The 18,300-nt window shown below is 40.3% G+C and overlaps 1 protein-coding gene across 3 annotated transcripts; it reads left to right on the top strand.

Moving 5' to 3' along the window:
* The first annotated feature begins 184 nt into the window (after positions 1-184).
* Positions 185-17,580, top strand: rasal1 (RAS protein activator like 1). 3 transcript variants are annotated; one of them, XM_075468541.1, is made up of 21 exons: positions 185-389; positions 674-730; positions 2,915-3,028; positions 3,367-3,428; positions 6,591-6,720; positions 7,271-7,352; positions 7,445-7,585; positions 7,711-7,802; positions 8,066-8,165; positions 8,323-8,476; positions 9,924-9,988; positions 10,220-10,332; positions 11,014-11,206; positions 11,354-11,491; positions 12,230-12,374; positions 13,034-13,206; positions 14,107-14,244; positions 14,475-14,610; positions 15,179-15,299; positions 15,502-15,578; positions 15,677-17,580. In XM_075468541.1, exons 1-21 carry the CDS (start codon positions 325-327, stop codon positions 15,823-15,825), a joined length of 2,445 nt encoding a protein of 814 aa, XP_075324656.1. In that variant the 5' UTR covers positions 185-324; the 3' UTR covers positions 15,826-17,580. The 3 variants fall into 3 exon arrangements, with proteins under 3 accessions (XP_075324656.1, XP_075324654.1, XP_075324653.1); XM_075468539.1 differs by having other exon boundaries at positions 8,066-8,183; positions 15,185-15,299; XM_075468538.1 differs by having other exon boundaries at positions 8,066-8,183.
* Positions 17,581-18,300: the final 720 nt, after the last annotated feature.

Raw genomic sequence — 18,300 nt, 5'->3', positions numbered from 1 at the left:
AATTTATTGTGTCACGTTTATTTTATGATGTTCATTACTGATGTTTTTTTTCGTCATAAAACTCAATTTAAAAGAAGAACTTTAAGACTGACAGAGGCTCGTGGTGTTATTAACCCATAGGCTACAGCCTATGGTTTAACCTGCTCCACTGACAGGACCGGATGCGCGCCTGTGTCGCGCGCTACTGGTGGGTTGTACGCCGTCACGAGCTGAAGGTGTCATGAAACGAAGAAAACTCACTTGCGGAGGGGAAGAGCGCTTTTTTTTATAAGAGCGCGTATGGCAGCATATGAAAAATTGGACTAATATCTTGCCTATGTGAAAATGTCCAAAAATACTTCTCTTTATTTTCGAATTGTCGAGGGCAGGAATCTCCCGGCCAAAGACGTGTGAGTAATTCTGAAAGGCATGTGCATCTAAGGTGTCATCTGTTAGAATATACCCAACATTGTGTGATATCTAATAATCAGGTTAGATTTTAATAATTGGAATTACATATCCTGCTTTGGCGTATCCTGTAAATTGTGAGCAAATCGAGCTAAGTCTATTTGTTCTTTTTGACCAATTAAAACATTGAGGAATGAATTAATATTAATCAACAAAAGGAATTTTTTCCGTGCTCATTCTGTCATCTGTTTTATGTATTTTTTAAATGATTTTTTTTTATATTAAGATCCGGAACCAGTGATCCTTACTGCATCGTTAAAGTTGACAATGAAGTAGTGGCCAGGTGAGCTCTCTCTAATTATAATGACAACATGTATATTGCGTTTAGGAAGAAGTCTCATGCTTTACATACAGCATATGCAGGATAATACTGCCTCATGTCACAGTATTTGCAATGTTTTTCTTGCTGTGCTCCCGCTACTCTGCACATCAGGGTAGAGTGTGTGTTTTGGTGCCCACAGCGTGGCCCCTCCATCAGAGAACCTGATACTGGTCTGGCCTTTAAACACCCTTGGGTAACCATGGAGACGATGAATCAATTATCACAGGGGACACCTGTAAGAAAGGAGAACACTGAGTCTAGAGCAAAATACACCTGCTCAGAGGTGGCTTTGAGTTTAAGTGTGAAAGTCCAGTTGAAGATGGAGGATATCTTTAGCAAAGAAAATCGGGTGTCCTTAGTGGCTTTTGTTCCATCTGGTATGATGATAAAAAACCAAAACAGCACAGTGATTCACAGCAGACAGTCACGCTAATTATCTTGCACTTATACTGTTACTGACCAACTGACTCTTGAGTGTGATGCCTATGGATGATGAGGCTGATGGATTGTGGTGGGAGGTAATGAGTGTTGTACATTCTTACTGTAGGTTTTCAGACTGAATTTTCTTCTTCTGTTGGTCCTGTGGCAGTATATTTTCTTCATTTGAATTTTCATTTTTTCATGAATATGAACTTAAATATCATTTCATTTTCACAGGAGTCATAGAAGTGCATAAAGGGAACGCAGTTAAAGAAATGATGCAACATTTTTAGAGTCTGTAATTAATTAATGGATGAAAATAACACCATATTAAATATCTGTGAGTGGCAAAAGGTTGTGAACTTTTTGACAAGCTGTCGCGATGCAGATGCAGCAAAACAGGCTCAAACTATAATACTTCCACCATCATGCTTCACGGAGAGGATACAGCCCTTTCACCTAACATGCTGCCTACATTTAAACCACTAAGTATGATTTTAGCCTCATCTGTCTGTTTGGCCGACAGTCTTCTGAGTTGGCCACGTGATCTTTAGCATGGTGCAGACTTGGAATAATATTTTTTTTTTGGTGAGCAGTGGCTTTCTCTTCTCCTACCATGTAAAACTATTGTTGTTCAGAGTTCTCACGATGACGGTGAAGAGCACACTCTTCAGCGACGACTTTATAACCCTTTTCCGGTCTGAGGAGCATCACCAACTCCTCTTCTGAGCTCTCCTTTTGTTTGTGCAATGTCATTTTCACAATTGTGCAGTTACACTCAGACAGAGAAAATGCCACTCATACCTGATTGTCATCCCATTGATCGGAAACATCTGACTCTAATTTAACTTTTACAAATTAAAGGTTCAATAACTTTTACCACTTATGGACATTAAACACTTAATAAGTGTTAATAATAACAACATTATATTATTTATCTTTTTTTGGTTAAAATAAGTTTTCTTTATTGAATTTTTGTTCTCTTAAATTGGAAGATCATGTCATATTTATACTGAAATGTAGAACTTTCAAAACCTACAAAGTTTTAACCACCGCTTTAGTGCAACGGTGGTACAAGAATTTGATCAATAAAAATTAGAGCTACATTGGAAAAAATAATGATTTTCTTTTTTTTTATAAGGAACTACTGACATGGTGTGAATTATAGATTTTCACTACTTCACATTTCTTATTGACATAGATTTACTATTAACACATAAAAAAAAGGATTGAGATTTGGGAGGGCTTGGTCATGCTTGGGCCTGTAGAAGAACAATTTCTGACCTCCAGCTTAAGGTCTGTGAGCATTTTCATGGAGGTCATTTTGATTTGGAAAACTCAAATTCCTAACCTTTTTACCACCTGACTTCTAAAAATGTCATATTGCCCCCTTTTGACCCAATTACAAAACATCTCATCTGTAGAATGTCTCATGTAAATAACTTCTAGTAAGTATAACTATTAGTTATATCAGAAACATTATCCAGGTGTGCCAGATTGTTTCTTATGAGAATCCAGCTGCCTTGCAATGTAAACAGACAAAAAAAAAAACAGCATGATTTTCCCTCTCTCTCATGCTGTTACATGTTATGACCCCCTTAGAGGAATCCCAAATCTTATTCATTTCTGCAGATAACTAGTAAAGCATGAGATCTCCCCCTCCAACACCCAACCTTTCACCCATTCACGTGAAATGTAACTGTTTCAAGTCTGCTCTCTTTTCAGGACTGCTACGGTATGGAAGAATCTAAATCCTTTCTGGGGCGAAGAGTACACGTTACACCTCCCAATGGGGTTCCATTCACTCTCGTTCCAAGTCATGGACGAGGACACGATTGGGTAACCCCGCCATCCATTTGTATTATTCTATATTCAACTATTACTCTTAACTGGCAGAGCTTTGCAATTTATTGTCCTTGGCGTTTCTTTAACTTGACTCATGAAATGATATATGTGGGTTAAAACCTCAAGCTCAGCTGGAATATCTTGGGGAAAAAACCCTCCAAGCTTTGTATAAATAAACATCTTGAGACTGGTGGTCGCTCAGATCAAGTGACTAAAGGTTGTTTTTTTGCTTCTCTTCTCATGACCACCACATCCAGTCGAATTACTCAGCATCTTCAATCGTGTTCTATGTACCTTCTACCTGATGATCTCTTTTTTTATTATTTTCCCAGCCACGATGATGTTATTGGAAAGATTACTCTGAGCAAAGAAGCCATCGGATCTCAAGCTAGAGGTATGACTGAAAAATTAGCCTTAGTCCATAACTGATGGAGTACATGACCAGACCAAAGAGGTTAAACATACATGGATTCCTGTGATGGAGGCAAAAGTCCAGGTCCTTTTTTAGTCTGGGAATATTTCTTTGCGGTCTCTTACACGTTTATCTCAATTTACCTTCGTCTTGATCACTTTGTGAAAATTGCTCTCCACAAAATTGTTCATTATAAACCAGGAGAGCTACCAGAGTTTTTCAGACCGCCTTGATTGGCTCTCTTACAGGACGCTTCACTTTCAAGAAATCAGTAGCAATATTTACATCGGCATCAGCTGTAGCACCTTCTGTGATGTCTTGGCCAGACATATGGCATTCACAATATGGTATGTTGTGGAAGTGTAGTAGTTGTATCAAACTGTTGAAAGTGTTTATCATGGTATGTTTACTGCATACTGATACCTTTCTTTTAAAAAGCAACCTGACAAGGTCTTCCCTTCAGTGAATCATCGCTACATGGTGGCACTGAGTCACCTACTCCCTCGCTGGATTTTTCTGACAGTCTGGCCTTGACTTTATACCATATCTCATTCTCATTTTAGGTTCCTAAAATGGGAAATCATAAATTAAACACTGCCACGTAATTTATGTGTTTTTAAAACCATGAAAGACTACAGTCAGGCCATTAAAGGGATAGTTCGCCTCTTTTGACATGAAGCTGTATGACATCCCATATTATTAGCAATATCGTTTATCGTATATTAGCAATATCGTTTATGAACATTGACTTACCCACCCGCTGCGTCCTGTGAGCCGAGTTCCAGCTGAGTTTTGGCATTGACGAAGGTAGTCCGGCTAGTTGGCTGGGGCTAAAAAAATAAAGCGTCTTGCTTCTCAAAACAATATGGATTCAAAATAGTAATACATTTGCATCACAAAATCGTTGTCCAGGAAAAAGTCAGACCTCACATCGCTTGGCGCTATTTTTGCCTCCCTTGATATCAATGCGTCAAGCCACCAAGCGATAGCCGCACCTGTTACGGTGTTTACTGCTCGGAAGCAGGGAGTGCTCGGTCTGCTCTTCGGTCTGCACAGTTTACATTGGACGCATTGATATGAAGGGAGGCAAAAATAGCGCCAAGCGATTGTGAGGTCTGACTTTTTCCTGGACAACAATTTTGTGATGCAAATGTATTACTCTTTTGAACGCATATTGTTTTGAGAAGCAAGACGCTTTATTTTTTTAGCTCCAGCCAACTAGCCGGACTACCTTCGTGGACGCCAAAACTCAGCTGGAACCCGGCTCACAGGACGCAGCGGGGGGTAAGTCATTGTTCATAAATGATATTGCTAATATGGGATGTCATACAGCTTCATGTCAAAAGAGGCGAACTATCCCTTTATGTACACAGTTGCTGTTTTGCCTCTGTTCACCACTACAATAGATCTGCATCAAAATGTGGTTGAAGTTCAAACTTTCATCTTTAACTCGGAGATATTGCATTAACTATTTAGACATCACAGCCCCTTGGATTTAACAGATTCAAAATCGAAGGGAAAATGTATGGGTGTGCGGTTTGTGTTGTTTTCCTTCATTATTTTATGGCAAATTAAAAGTAGTGGATTTCATCAATGTGTTGAATTTGCTTTCGTTATTGAGAACTCCCAACGTGTGGTCCTAAGAGGTGTCGATGAAAGTCAAGGCAGCCGTCAAAACAAGGAAGACATATAAGAAACATACTGAAGCAGAAATCTTTAGAGACGCTGAAAAAGCTTGTGGAACATTACTGACATAGTTTTGACTTAATTAGTTTGTGTTTGTGAGTAGTGTCAAGCTGTTTGCCTGTTCCCAAAAGAGTGATAGTATGTTAATAATAACTAAAGTCATTTCTAGGAACAGTCTAGTAGCTCCAGGATATGGGATAGAATTTAAGGGATAGCCGAATATCTCTCATTTCTATATCTTTGCTGTCAAGAATTAATGTTACCCACTTTTACAAGAAATTATTTATGTATTTTAGTGTGAACTCTTGAATTTAGATGATTTAATTTAGTGCGTTATAGTTGTTCATTTTAGGTAGAATATACTGAAAACAATCAGTGAAAATGTACCCAAACAAGTTGAGAACAAATTGTTGCACCAATTGAATTAGTTATATTCTTATGGTTTGCTTTTACAGTGCGTGGCTACGTCAAGAGCACTGTCAAGAGGTGGGCATATCATCTAAAATGTGTTATCAAATGAAGACCTCGTAAATAGAAATACAAAGCTGTAAGCCACTGGCAAGGACTAGTAGGCCAGATCAGACTTTGGGGAGAACATCTAAAACCAGCCCTGCGACACAAGCAGGTATAGAAAATGGATGGATGGATGTAAAACCAGTTTTGGGACAAGATTCTTTTGACCAGCAATTCTCAGCCTGGAGGTTGCTACCCTCCAAGATGGAAAAACAAGAAAAATGGATAAAATATAAAAAATAAAATAAAATATATTATATTGGGGAATTGTTTATCTATTACAGTTTCTGTATCAGTTAATTCACAAAAGGATACAAAAAACTAAATTGGTGAAATGTGTGAAAAACATGTGAAACGCAACCTGGTTAATCGTGATTCATCTGAGTCACCTGACCTCAGCACACTGTTTCACTTGCTGAACACAAGAAAGAAAATTAATTATTTGGCGATGTCCACAAGCTCCATTGCAGTTGTTGTCTGTGATGGATTTCAAGCCACGTCTGAAAAGTTACCCGTCATATTTATCATCTTGTTAGTTTGCTTTACTGAGAGCATAAACATGAATGAATTCCTAATTGCTTTATGCAAACGTTTTAATGCAACACTTTTTTAATTGACTCTACTTTTTACTGTGGTGGCGTATAGAAGCAAAAGAATTGATGGTTTTACACAAGTACTTACAAACCTGAATGTATATCGTTTTTTTCCCCCTATTTGACTGTGCTTGAATATATTTTGAATGAATTGCCATGAAATGGACAAATATTAACCCTAATTTTCTAGTTGTAAATCAACAGGTCTCATTATCAATTATACAACAATACTTTACCATTGGTGCTGGAATAAAATGAAAAAATATCATTTACAGCCCTCATTGCCTTGTCTGTTCTCCTCTTTAAATTGTAACGCTTCAGTGAACAGAATCTCTCTTTGTGGTCTGGAAAGGGTTAGATAGTTGGTTGAACCTGACAAGGGTTGACCCTGATGAAGAAGTCCAAGGAGAGATCCATCTCAGTCTGGAGCTATTGAAGGGCACAAAGAAGATCAGCCTGCGATGTCGAGTCATTGAAGCCAGGTAAAATTAAATCCTGCCACTGCTGTGAAAATTACGGGTAAATGAGTTCATGTAGATATTGAACTGGACAACAATGGAGCAAACATTAGAGAAGCAAGCTTGTGATCAGAAGGGTACGGAAGCATATATAATTTAATGTCATATTATCATCTTATATATTACTGCAGTTGAGTCCATGCAGTAACATCAAATTTCTGAGCTGAAATCTTATTATCATCGCCCTGCAGGCCTCCACACTCCCTTCTGAGTCATGCTGCCACTGTCACACCACTCACTGTCCCATCTGTGTGTCGCAGGCTACAATCTCGCAGTGTCAGTCAGGCCACTAATGAGCTTGTCAATCTGGGCTTGACACTGTGTTATTGAAAGATGCTCAGATGTCTGTGGAAAGAGTTTAAAAGAATAATGGCAAGTTGTATTCTTTGCTTGTTCTTGCTGTACCAAACTAACCGATTTTGTTTGCAGAACTGGTAATGGGATTTTCTTGAGTATTTAGATACCCTAACCCTTTTAACAGCTCTCTTTACTTTTGGTCTGGTGATTGCCACAGAGACTTGGCTCCAAGAGACATTTCTGGAACCTCCGATCCCTTTGCAAGAGTTATTTTTAACAACCACAGTGCGGAGACCTCGGTGAGCTCTATAAACATGTGTTGTGCCGTAACTGATGCATAAGATTAATAGTACGTTTTTTCTACTGACCATTGATTAATGCTGGATTGTAGATTATCAAGAAAACCCGTTTCCCTCACTGGGGAGAGACCTTAGAGCTGGAGTTGGATCAAAAGGAGTTGAGTGAGGATCGAACTGTTGTTGTGGAGGTCTGGGACTGGGACATGGTGGGCAAGAATGACTTTCTGGGAAAGGTCAGGATTTCTTAAGTATCATTTTGTGATTGCTTTAAAAAGGTTTCATCCATTAAACATACAATTATATATTTTTCTTCTTAACGGATACTGTATCCTTGTTTGTTTGTTCTTTCTTTTCACAGGTGGAAATCCCTTTTGCTTGTTTGCACAAGACACCTCTGTTGGAGGGCTGGTTTCGTTTGCTTCCCCTGGGAAACAATGAGGTTGACACGAGGTGAGGATTATGGGTGTGCTTGTTTGTGTAAAATGGCCACTTTGTGTATGTGTGTACCTCAGATGTAGTTTGCCTTTAGAATCCTAAAAGAAACTGTGTTCTCTTCAGATGCATCCAAGGAAAGCAGTTGCTTCTGTCTACACTCTCTTTTAAAAGGATTTAAACGCATATTTACATGTGTAACGTCTGTTTCTTGAGATATTTATTTTTAACAAAGAGGGATGGAGATCCTGAGATGCTGCACTATTGTGCTTTGCTTTCAGTGGCAAGCTAGGGGCGTTGCGTCTGAAGGTGCGTTTGGTGGAGGATCGGATCTTGCCGTCCATGTACTATCAGCCTCTCATCGACCTGCTGGTCGAGTCGGTAATCTCCCCCACAGAGGTCAGCATCGCAGCTCGTCCTCATCACGGATATTCACTTAGTCACCATCATCATCATCTGAAGAGACCGCACGATGCATTACACATTCTCCATCTGTACACTGACATTCTTAGCACGTGACCTGAGTTCTCCTCTACAGGTGGAGGACAGCAGTGCTCTGACCATGCTGGAGGAGATGACCACAGTTGAGAGCCGGCAGGATGTCGCAATGACTCTGGTGAAGATCTACTTGGGACAAGGCCTGGTGGTGCCATTCCTAGATTACCTCAACACCCGGGAGGTCAACCACACCAGTAAGAATAAAGCAAAAAAAGGTTGAAAATATTTGTGTAAGTCTGAGCCACTGTGAATCTTTAGAAAAGCAGGACCTGTGGGCATTTTTTAAAATTGTTCATACAGTACCAAAGCATGTGTTTTTTTTCATAATCCAATGTCTTAACAAAGCTTCTTTTGGTAAAATTCACGCTCAAAATGTTTTACACGTGAAAACTGTGAGTGTACAAGACACAACATGCATAAGATCTTAGTTTATCTCTATTAGTCAGCATTAATCAGAGTTTGGCACAGTCCAGTTTACCGTTATTGCTTCACTCTTCCAAGACCCTCGAGGGTTGGTGCTGTTTGACTCTGAATTGACATTAAGTTCTCTGAACACCACAGTTATGGTCTGTGTGTGGGCAGTGAAAGCCCACCGGCACTATATTTACCGCTCTGATGCCAATTATTTACTCACCCCCTTCGGTCTTTTCATGGCTTCTCCGAGGCCTGGATTAGTCATGTTTTTGCCTCCGCACCAGATCTCCGACATAATTCCCACTGAGTTGTGCTTTGGTCTTTGGGTTTTGTTGTTGTAGTTTGAGATAATAAGTATCGTGCCCATGTTTCCATGGCAACCCCACATGATCCAAACTGTAACTGCTTGATCAAGAATAGATGCTGCGAGCTGCCAAACATTAAAGTTGGGCACAGAGGGCAAAGCAAGGAAAATGAGTAACGCACCCACTGGGGAGCAATGAAAGCAGTCCTGTCGTCCCCTCAAATATTTCATCTGGCAAATCAGTCCTGTCACCATGGATATTTTGCTATCACCACTCTGAAGGATTTACGTTGACATTGCAGCGAGGTCAGGCTGCTTTCCTTTGTGACACTGATAAAAATGCATCAAAGAGAACAGAAAATATGACTATCCAAGAAACGTATACAATAATCAAATGAAAAGCCGTAATCGAAAGGAGCAGAAAAGGTCTTTGTACACTTTATGAGTTGCTACCATCTTATTTAGGCAAAGCTTTGATCTCAGTTTTTTTATTTTTTATCAAGCACGATTACATTGATTGAGCTTTTTATACAATGTGTGGGCTTTTTTGTTTTAGTTTTTCCGTACTTAGATTGATGAATAGTTGTTTTTATTAATTGTATAATTTTTTTCTATTGAAATGACAGGAAATGATGCATGATTCATGGTGAGCTTTGCAACTCTTTATGTCTTCTTATTGAAAAACATGGAAAAAGCTGTCTAAATGTAGTCCAAATTAGTCAGGTTGATCTGATTATAAATGTCAGTCGAGACGAGAATACAAACACATCACCCATCCGTTTTTTTCTTAATTCAGATGAGAAAAGGGTCGATAAGCAGAGAGCAATACTCACCATACTTGTGTTTTGCTAAAGTCTTATCTGCTTTTTTGCTATAATAATTCAAAAATATTGTAACATTTTGTTTCTGTTTTGCTCTAATAGCTGATCCAAACACTTTATTTCGCTCCAACTCACTCGCCTCCAAGGCCATGGAACAGTTCATGAAGGTGCGTGGAAGTATCGTGATTGATTTAATTAATTTTACCAACTCAATTTGTCAAAATTTACTGTATTTGCATTTTCTACCAATATTAAGTGTACACTGAATGAGTCATATGTACTGATATCCCCTTATTGTAGCTTGTTTACTCTCTGTAGATTTACATATTTCTAAACCAATCCCTGAAGCATAGATGTATGTAAAAGGTCTTCAAAATATGGTATTGTTTTGCTGTCAGGCTGTTGGCATGCTGTATCTGCATGAGGTGTTGAAACCCATCATCAATCGCATCTTTGATGAGAGAAAGTACATTGAGCTGGACCCATGTAAGATTGACCTGAACCGCACAAGGTAAAAAAAGCTCTAAAATATTGTGCTGATCAGAGCACTATTGCAAAATCACATTCCAACCCTAGAAAAAGTCCAGGAGTGATTCACAGTCACTAGGCTTATGCATCAAATGAGGAGAGGATTTTGAGTTGGCAGTTCACAGTATTGGTGTTAAAATGGTCAAATTAAAAAGCTCCCACAGGAAACTGTTCTTTCGTTTTAGACCTCGATCCTAAGAGAAAGATATCATTGTGAGGAAAAGAAAAAAAAAACACAAAAAGGGGGGAGGGTTGTTGCTTGGCAACTGCCATGAGTCTCTTGAGATGTCTATCTATCCTGACATGGAGGAAGATCCAGGATCTAACATCCCCAGCATCTGCAGTAGATCTGCCTATCTTTATATTATTTTTCATCTCCCCTCCCCATCGTCAATATAACCTCTTTGACATCTTCAGCGTAGCACTCAAGTGTCTGTCTTCACCTGTTAAATCTCAGAAATAGCCTCCGCTTACAGGTAATGATATAATCTGGAGCAAGGAGGCAATCATTTATGTAAACAGAGTAGATTAGAGTATATTTGATAAGTAAATTGGATTAGTTCTGGTCCTTACATAATATGGCCAGTACAAAACTGTTTGCAATCTGATTGTGTATTCTCCTGTGACACTGTGGGATTTGCCAAATCTTTCTTTGTCTCTGCAGACGTATTTCATTTAAGGGTGCAGTGTCTGAGGCAGAGGTGCGGGACAGCAGCGTGGAGATGCTGCAGGGCTATTTAACCAGCATCATCGAATCAATCGTGGGCTCAGTTGATCAGTGTCCTCCTGTCATGAGAGTGGCCTTCAAACAGCTGCACAAGAGAGTAGAGGAGCAATTCACTGAGCCTGAGCATGAGGTTTGTCTGGAGGCAACCACACTTAGAATAATAGTGGGAAACTAATGATGATTATGATTTTAATGATTTTAATTTAAACTATTATCCCTTGGAAAGCTAAATCGCTATTCATTAAATTTCCTGTCTAACTTATCTTAATATTACCAGGATGTGAAGTACTTGGCCATCAGTGGATTCTTCTTCCTGCGTTTTTTTGCTCCTGCAATCCTCACGCCTAAACTGTTCCAGCTGAGAGACCAGCATGCTGACACACGGACAAGCAGAACACTGTTACTACTGGCCAAGGTATGACTCAAAAAGCAGACATGCACACCGACACTATTTTTAATGTATTCATGTCTAGACATCACACTCAAAGTTTGATGTTTATACTGTACAGACAACAATATTCACAAAAGTATCTTCAAAATACTCTTTCTCATTTTTCTAACAGTGTTAGCATGAGCAAGAAGCAACTTTTTGACTGTTCACGATGTTGATGTGAAGCACACCACTATTTGTTTTAGCAACCACTTCATGTTATGCTCTGGAAATAGAGAAATTTACAATAGATGTAATCCAATGAAAAAGTATTTCTGCACCACTTGTAAGAAAAGCTAACAGAGAGCAAACTATGTTTTTAAGTGAAACCCCTAAGTGTCAACACCCTTGACATAATTAAAAATAAGGACCACATTGTCACATGCGAGTGGAACCTCATTCCTCTCCCACATGTGGCTTCTGTGGTTGCTGTCCAAGGTGCTGAAATACTGTTGCCATGGGTAATTTTTTTTTCAGAAACAGGGAACAGGCTATTTTTACCTCTGTGTGTGCTGCAACCAGACTGTGGTTCAAAGCTAAGCATCAGAGAGGGACTTCCTCCTCACCCTAGGCCAGGTGTGGGCCGGACAAAGGGCCTCACAGCATGCATGGCCCCAGGGCCCCTTTTGATCTTTGACTTTGAGATCTGCTGTCAGTCAGTAGAGATTTGATGTGATCAAAGATGTGAGCGAGGAGCAAATATTGTGTCTTTATGGTTGCCAGGCACTGCAAAGTGTTGGCAACTTGGGCCTTCAGCTGGGCCACGGAAAGGAGCAGTGGATGGCGCCTCTTCATCCCATCATCCTTCGCAGTGTGGCTTCTGTCAAGGACTTCTTGGACAAGTTGATTGACATAGACCATGACATTGGTAAGGCTGACAACAATGCACGGAGCACTAAACTTGTAATCAAGAGCCAAGTCCAGAGGTCATGCTTTTTAGCCAATCAGCCACTGGCCAACCACCAGCGTGGCAGGTCCCAGCTAATATCAGGATTAAGTGAAACAATACTGTTGCTCTGTGGTGAAATATTCATAACTAGCTGGAAGTTTAGGAAAGAGATGACATTGTTAATGAGCTGGCAGAGAGCTGGAGTGGGAAGCTGCACGGGCTTGTACGCACCACACTGGTTACCCAACATATCTTGGCTGCTTTCTTACTGTCATGTGTCAGTGAAGCTGCTGTGAAACACGTTCCGCCTCTGACATATCATGTTTCTTCCTCGTTCTTAACATCACACCCACTCTTTTCTTTTAAAGGCCAGTTTGGCATTTAGTGCTTTTCGGGTGGATTTGTTGGGCAGATTTGGATTATTGTTATTCCCCTTTGAAGCTGCCCTTGTGACGATGGACGTGATTCAGGTGCCAGGAGCAGCAATGTTCTGAAAATAAAGATAACTACTAATGTTGAGCTATTAAATGTATGCTGTGTGTTTATTGACACAGTGCCACCTTGTGTCTGTCAGGATGAATATGTTTACCGGTACAATACAGTTTTTCTTTACACCTGATCTCACCTTCTCTCTGCAGTATCTGAGGTACCTCAGAGGGCTGTATTCATGCCTTCAGTCACAGTTAAGGAGGGCTACCTCCATAAACACAAAGCAGAGGGACCACAGCTGCTCTCCCGCTTTGCCTTTAAGAAACGGTACTTCTGGTTGACTAGTGAGACGCTGTCTTATGCGAAGACCTCTGATTGGCAGGTTTGTACTGAACCAGCGGTGCTCAAGTTTTATATTCCACTAATATATGCCATTTAATTATCAACTTTGCAAGCCAGTTTGGCAACCAGCCACTGTCATGTTATGTTTCCATCATTTGACAAAATAGGGTTATTTAATCTGTCTCCTATAGTGACATCTGGATCTATTATCAATTATAAAAAAGTAATAATTATCCCTCTGCCAGATCAAAGTCACGTGAAAGTGAATAATTCATTTTTAGTAGCTGATATGCCATCTTATGATGAATTAATCTGCCTTTGATGGACATTTATCAGGATGGCCCACACAATGAGGAAACATTTTGGTCATCCCCAGCCTGCTTTAATGTATTTGTGTGGGTCTTTTTGTGAGATCATCATTAGTGTTATTACCATGTGGAGCCTAACCTTGTGATAATGATCTCCTCTTATTTACCATCCAGACACAGTAAGAGAGACAGAGCAGCCCAATCTATCCTAATAAAAAGCTCTCTCTTTGAGTGAGTCCCCTGCTTTGTGAGACTCGAATAAAGGCGGGGGTTAATTGAAAGCTGCGGATATTCATGCTAACATTGCAAATCAGATTACAGACAATGTCCTGGCCCCTCTCCTCCATGTTGGAGCACTTCAGTCTCAGAGAGACAAGCTGCGGTCGGAAGTGGCTGATTTACACTTAAAAGTAGCCTTTGCTGCCACAGTGATCTCATCTTCACTTCCTTCCTCGTAGCTTAATGTGTGCAAAATATTTCTTTGTCAGAAACCGCTTCATTAATTTGCTCTCCGATCAAATGTCAGCTTTATTTCACTTAAACTATAGTGTGAATTGCTTAGGCAAAAGGATGGTACATCATTACTGGCATGTGTATACTTGTGTGTTAATTTGCGATGTGAATTGTTGCAGGTGCGCTCTTCAATCCCTATTCAGTGTGTGTGTGCTGTGGAGAGGGTGGATGAAAATGCCTTTCAGCAGCAGAATGTAATGCAGGTCATCACTCAGGACAACGACGGGCAGCTGCACACCATGTACATCCAGTGCAAGGTGTGTAGGTACCGACATCAGCCAGTCACCAACAAAATGCATGGCCTTTGTCAGAATGTTAATTAATTTCTTTCAGGTTTTTTGATCCATTATTTTGTTGAGTGTTTAGCATGTCCTTGGATTAGAGCTAAGACCAAATAAGATATGAAAGAGCTGCATTCCTTTTCATTTAACTGATACATTTCTCACTTTGCTGACCACTAAACTCATGGTTTGTGGGGTTCAAACAGAATGTCAATGAGCTGAACCAGTGGCTGTCTGCGATCAGGAAAGTCAGTATCTACAACGAGCGCATGCTGCCCTTTTTCCACCCGGGGGCTCATCGCAGTGGCAAGTGGACCTGCTGCCTGCAGGTGGACCGTGCTGGTAATCCTGCTGTTATTACTTCTGATGCTGCACCAGCTTCACTCCCAACTCAGGATGTGATGTTATTGTCTACCCATTTTCTCTGAATCATTTCAGTGTGTGTATGTGTTAAAGCCAAGGCGCTGGAAGGATTGTCAAGAATGAACAGAATCCCAGAGGATAAACTATACTGCTATCAATGTGCTGGCTTGGTTCATAATATGATCCCTTTTACCTCAGTCCTTGTAGATAACTTGTAGCCTGCTCCGCACCAAGTGAATGAGTTTAGGATGATCCATATTTAATGGCTAAACCCTCATTTTGTTTCTTCAATAAAGAACCAGTTCAGATAACGATAATGCTCTCTGACCAGTTGTTTAAAATAACATGATTGTAATCTTATTAATCATTGTCTTGTATGACATATTTTTTTCCTGTAGGTTAGCGTATGACTAATGCCAGAACTTGTTAGGTAACTGCAATAAGAGATATTCATACTGAATATTATATAAAATAGTCCATTTGAAGGATATACTTCCATGTGTGTTTCATTTGTGGAGCACCTCTGTTCAATAAAAGGCTGTCTCAGTTACAGGCTGCAGCAGAACTCACTCAGCTGTGACTCTGGGTGACTGGAGTGACCCACTGGATCCTGACGTAGAGACTCAAATGATATACAAGCAACTTCTCCAGGGCAGAGACAAACTCAGGTCAGTATCTGCCAACATCTTCAGTCAGGGTGCAGTTCATCAACTGAGCACTAGAGGTCTATGTTGCAACACAGGAATACATTGCTCTGCTGCTGCTGGCTTTACAGTGAATCATACATTTATCTGGAACTGCATGAAAAGGCAGAGCAGCCTCCAGAGAAAGGGTTGTGATAATATGATAAGATTCTGACTGATGCTGCAGGAAAAAATATGTGGAGATGCCAGACTCTGATCAGACGTCGAGCAAAAAGGAAAAGAGGATCAACTCGGATCACCCAGGTGAGACTAAGCTGTCACTTAGAATCCCTTTTATTAATGTGTGTGCTTTTATTATGTACTGTAGAAGGGTAAATTACTCTGTTTTTCTTTTTTCGTAGATGGCGCCGAGTGCAATGCTCAGCAAATGAAGCCAGGTCAGAGTGTCGCTGCTCGTCTGTTGGTGGTGATCGAGGATCTGGAGCACGCTCACGCCACCTTCCAGCACAGAGAAAAAGAGGACGCCACCAGTGTCATTCTGAATCCCTAGACTACACATGGCCTGGCATCTATTAATGCCTAAAGGGTGTTGGTGATAGTTGGGGTGGAGGGATACAAATATGAGAGAACGTCAGTTGACCAATTACCTGGTTGTCAGGGAGAAAAAAAGGCCACATGGTCCAACTTCCTCCAGCCTTTTAGTACATTTCCCAATTGCTGTAGAGAGCAGAGAGGATTCTGCTGCACAGCTTATCTTTTTGTATTCTCTAAGTGCCACCAACAACATCGCTGCGAGGGGATTATGATACGTGATGATAAGGGAGGGGGGCGAGGGACTTTGAAGCATGATCTGTCTTGATATTTTTTCTGTAGATAACAAGCAAACTGTTGCATGGCCTGCATCCACTTATGAAATGTGAAAAGAAGCTTTTCTATTTTAAGATACTGTACAGTCAAACATTTTTATGCAAGAAGCTTGTCGTAGTATAATCTACAGTACCTGAATGTGAGGCGTTTTGATATGACTACTTTCAGTGTTTTGTACTTTAATTGAGGCAAATTTATCACCATGGCAACAATGTAGCAGTGACATTAACATTACACGCTATTCCTCCATGACATTATGAAATGGTGATGCACATGCCTCAGTGTAACACTGCCTGTCCAGTGAGAAAAATGAATATTACAATATTGTATGTTGCTTTGGTTTCTTTATACAAAACGCTATGCTTTTGTTTTGGTGCTATGGCCAGTCAACTTCATGTTGTTTTGTTGTAATTTGCATTTTTAAAATGTCCTTACACTTGATGTAGCCATTATTAAAGCTATATGGGTAATATTTACCTGACTCACAAGTGTCAGGATATGTTTGGGATGCCAAATTTGTTTTAGAAGCTACAAGAAAAAAGGTATCCACATACATGTTTTAAATCGTGTCCCAGAGGTCAAGTACAGTTAAGAGCAGAGAAGGTCAGTGATTGTGATGGAGATCCGAATTGTGATCTGGGAAATTCTCAGATGGCCACTGTCTCCAGAGCTATTTTTATTTGATCCTGCTGCAGCTTTGTGGAGGAAACATTCTTCCTGCCATAGGCAGAACACTATGGTGCACATACCAGACATAACTCATACCCTACGTTGCTAAATATTACACAGTGGCATGCAAACGTGGTAAAAGGTCTATCAGTGCAAACAACTGAGTTGAAGATGAACTGCTGACTAAAGTTAAGAATGAAACATTTGATCCAGTATTTTAAATAATGTTCATTTTTGTTTTTATTTTCTTTACAATACAGAAGAAAATCCAAAATTAGGGAGTCACACAGAGGAACCCATGGCAGGTTTTTGTTGGGACAAGGTTTAATAAATCTTTGAAATTTCCATCAAATGGCCTTTTCTAAAGATGATAGTGAACAAGGCATAACTCAAAGGAGCTAATTAGGATGTGAGACCTTGGTTAAGTTAGCTGAGAACTCTCTCGGGGTGCCCAAGAAAACAAATTATTTATCCTAAATTTGATGCTAGTTTGGTTAATCTACTCACTTAATAGAAATGTTACTGCAACTTTTGTATCCAACTTTTAGTGTATTTGAAGATTTTGAAAATTAGTTATATTTAGCCACATGGCTGGCTCTTCAGAACAAGAGTAAATGTAATTGGTTTGTGAGCTTTCCGGTCTCAAGAATCATGGCTGTTCTGAAGAGACAAACACACTGCCATTCACCTATTTGAAATTCACAGTGCTGGTTTGTTCCGGGCGTATTGTGACTGTGAGCATGGCTGTATTATTTAATAAATTCCTTATTCACTCAGGTCTGGTGTCAAATTTGTGCTGCAGAAAAATTAAACTGACACTCCACATTTCATGTTAATTTGTATCCTGGTTAGTATTTAAGGGGAAGGTTTAACTCACTGCAGGCAATGACATTCAGTCTTTCGTGGTATGACAGATCCCAGAGCATGCTCACAGTGTCATGGTTACCACACTACCCTGTTGTTCAAATGAATTATTTAATCAAACCACAGCCTTTACAATTGAACAAGTGTCAGAATCTAATGTTGAACTCTGCCACACAAACATTCAACCTCCCAGCCTTATTTAAATGCTAATGAGAGCAGACCTACCTGCAATGATGCAGCAGAGTGTCCCTGCTGGCACTCTCATTAGGCATGAGAGGTGAGCAAGAGGAGGAGGAGGCAGGGCATAGGGGTTTAGGTGCTAAAGCCAAGATGGGACTGTCTACTGGGCAGCTGGGTCAGTGCTGGAGAAGGGTAGTGCTGAATGTGGAGCTGAATCACCCCAGGTTTTGACAGATCCCATGGCCTGAATTAGTATGCACCAAACCCAGCAGCTTGCCAGAGCTTCAACATATAGCAGTCAGAGACAGAAAGTGACTGTAAAGCAAATTTACTGCCAGTGAGAGCTGGTTCTGCTGCACTTCACCACTCTAGCAAAGCTCGTTTATATCCATATAACAAGGAGCAGAGCACAGAGCTGCCCAAGGAACAGGAATGGTGGGGCTAA

The sequence above is a fragment of the Odontesthes bonariensis genome, chromosome 6 (genome assembly GCF_027942865.1).
Source record: "Odontesthes bonariensis isolate fOdoBon6 chromosome 6, fOdoBon6.hap1, whole genome shotgun sequence".
Classification (NCBI taxonomy): Eukaryota; Metazoa; Chordata; class Actinopteri; order Atheriniformes; family Atherinopsidae; genus Odontesthes; species Odontesthes bonariensis.
The sequence above is the reverse complement of the archived record's forward strand: the minus strand, read 5'-3'. Positions and strand labels throughout refer to the sequence as shown.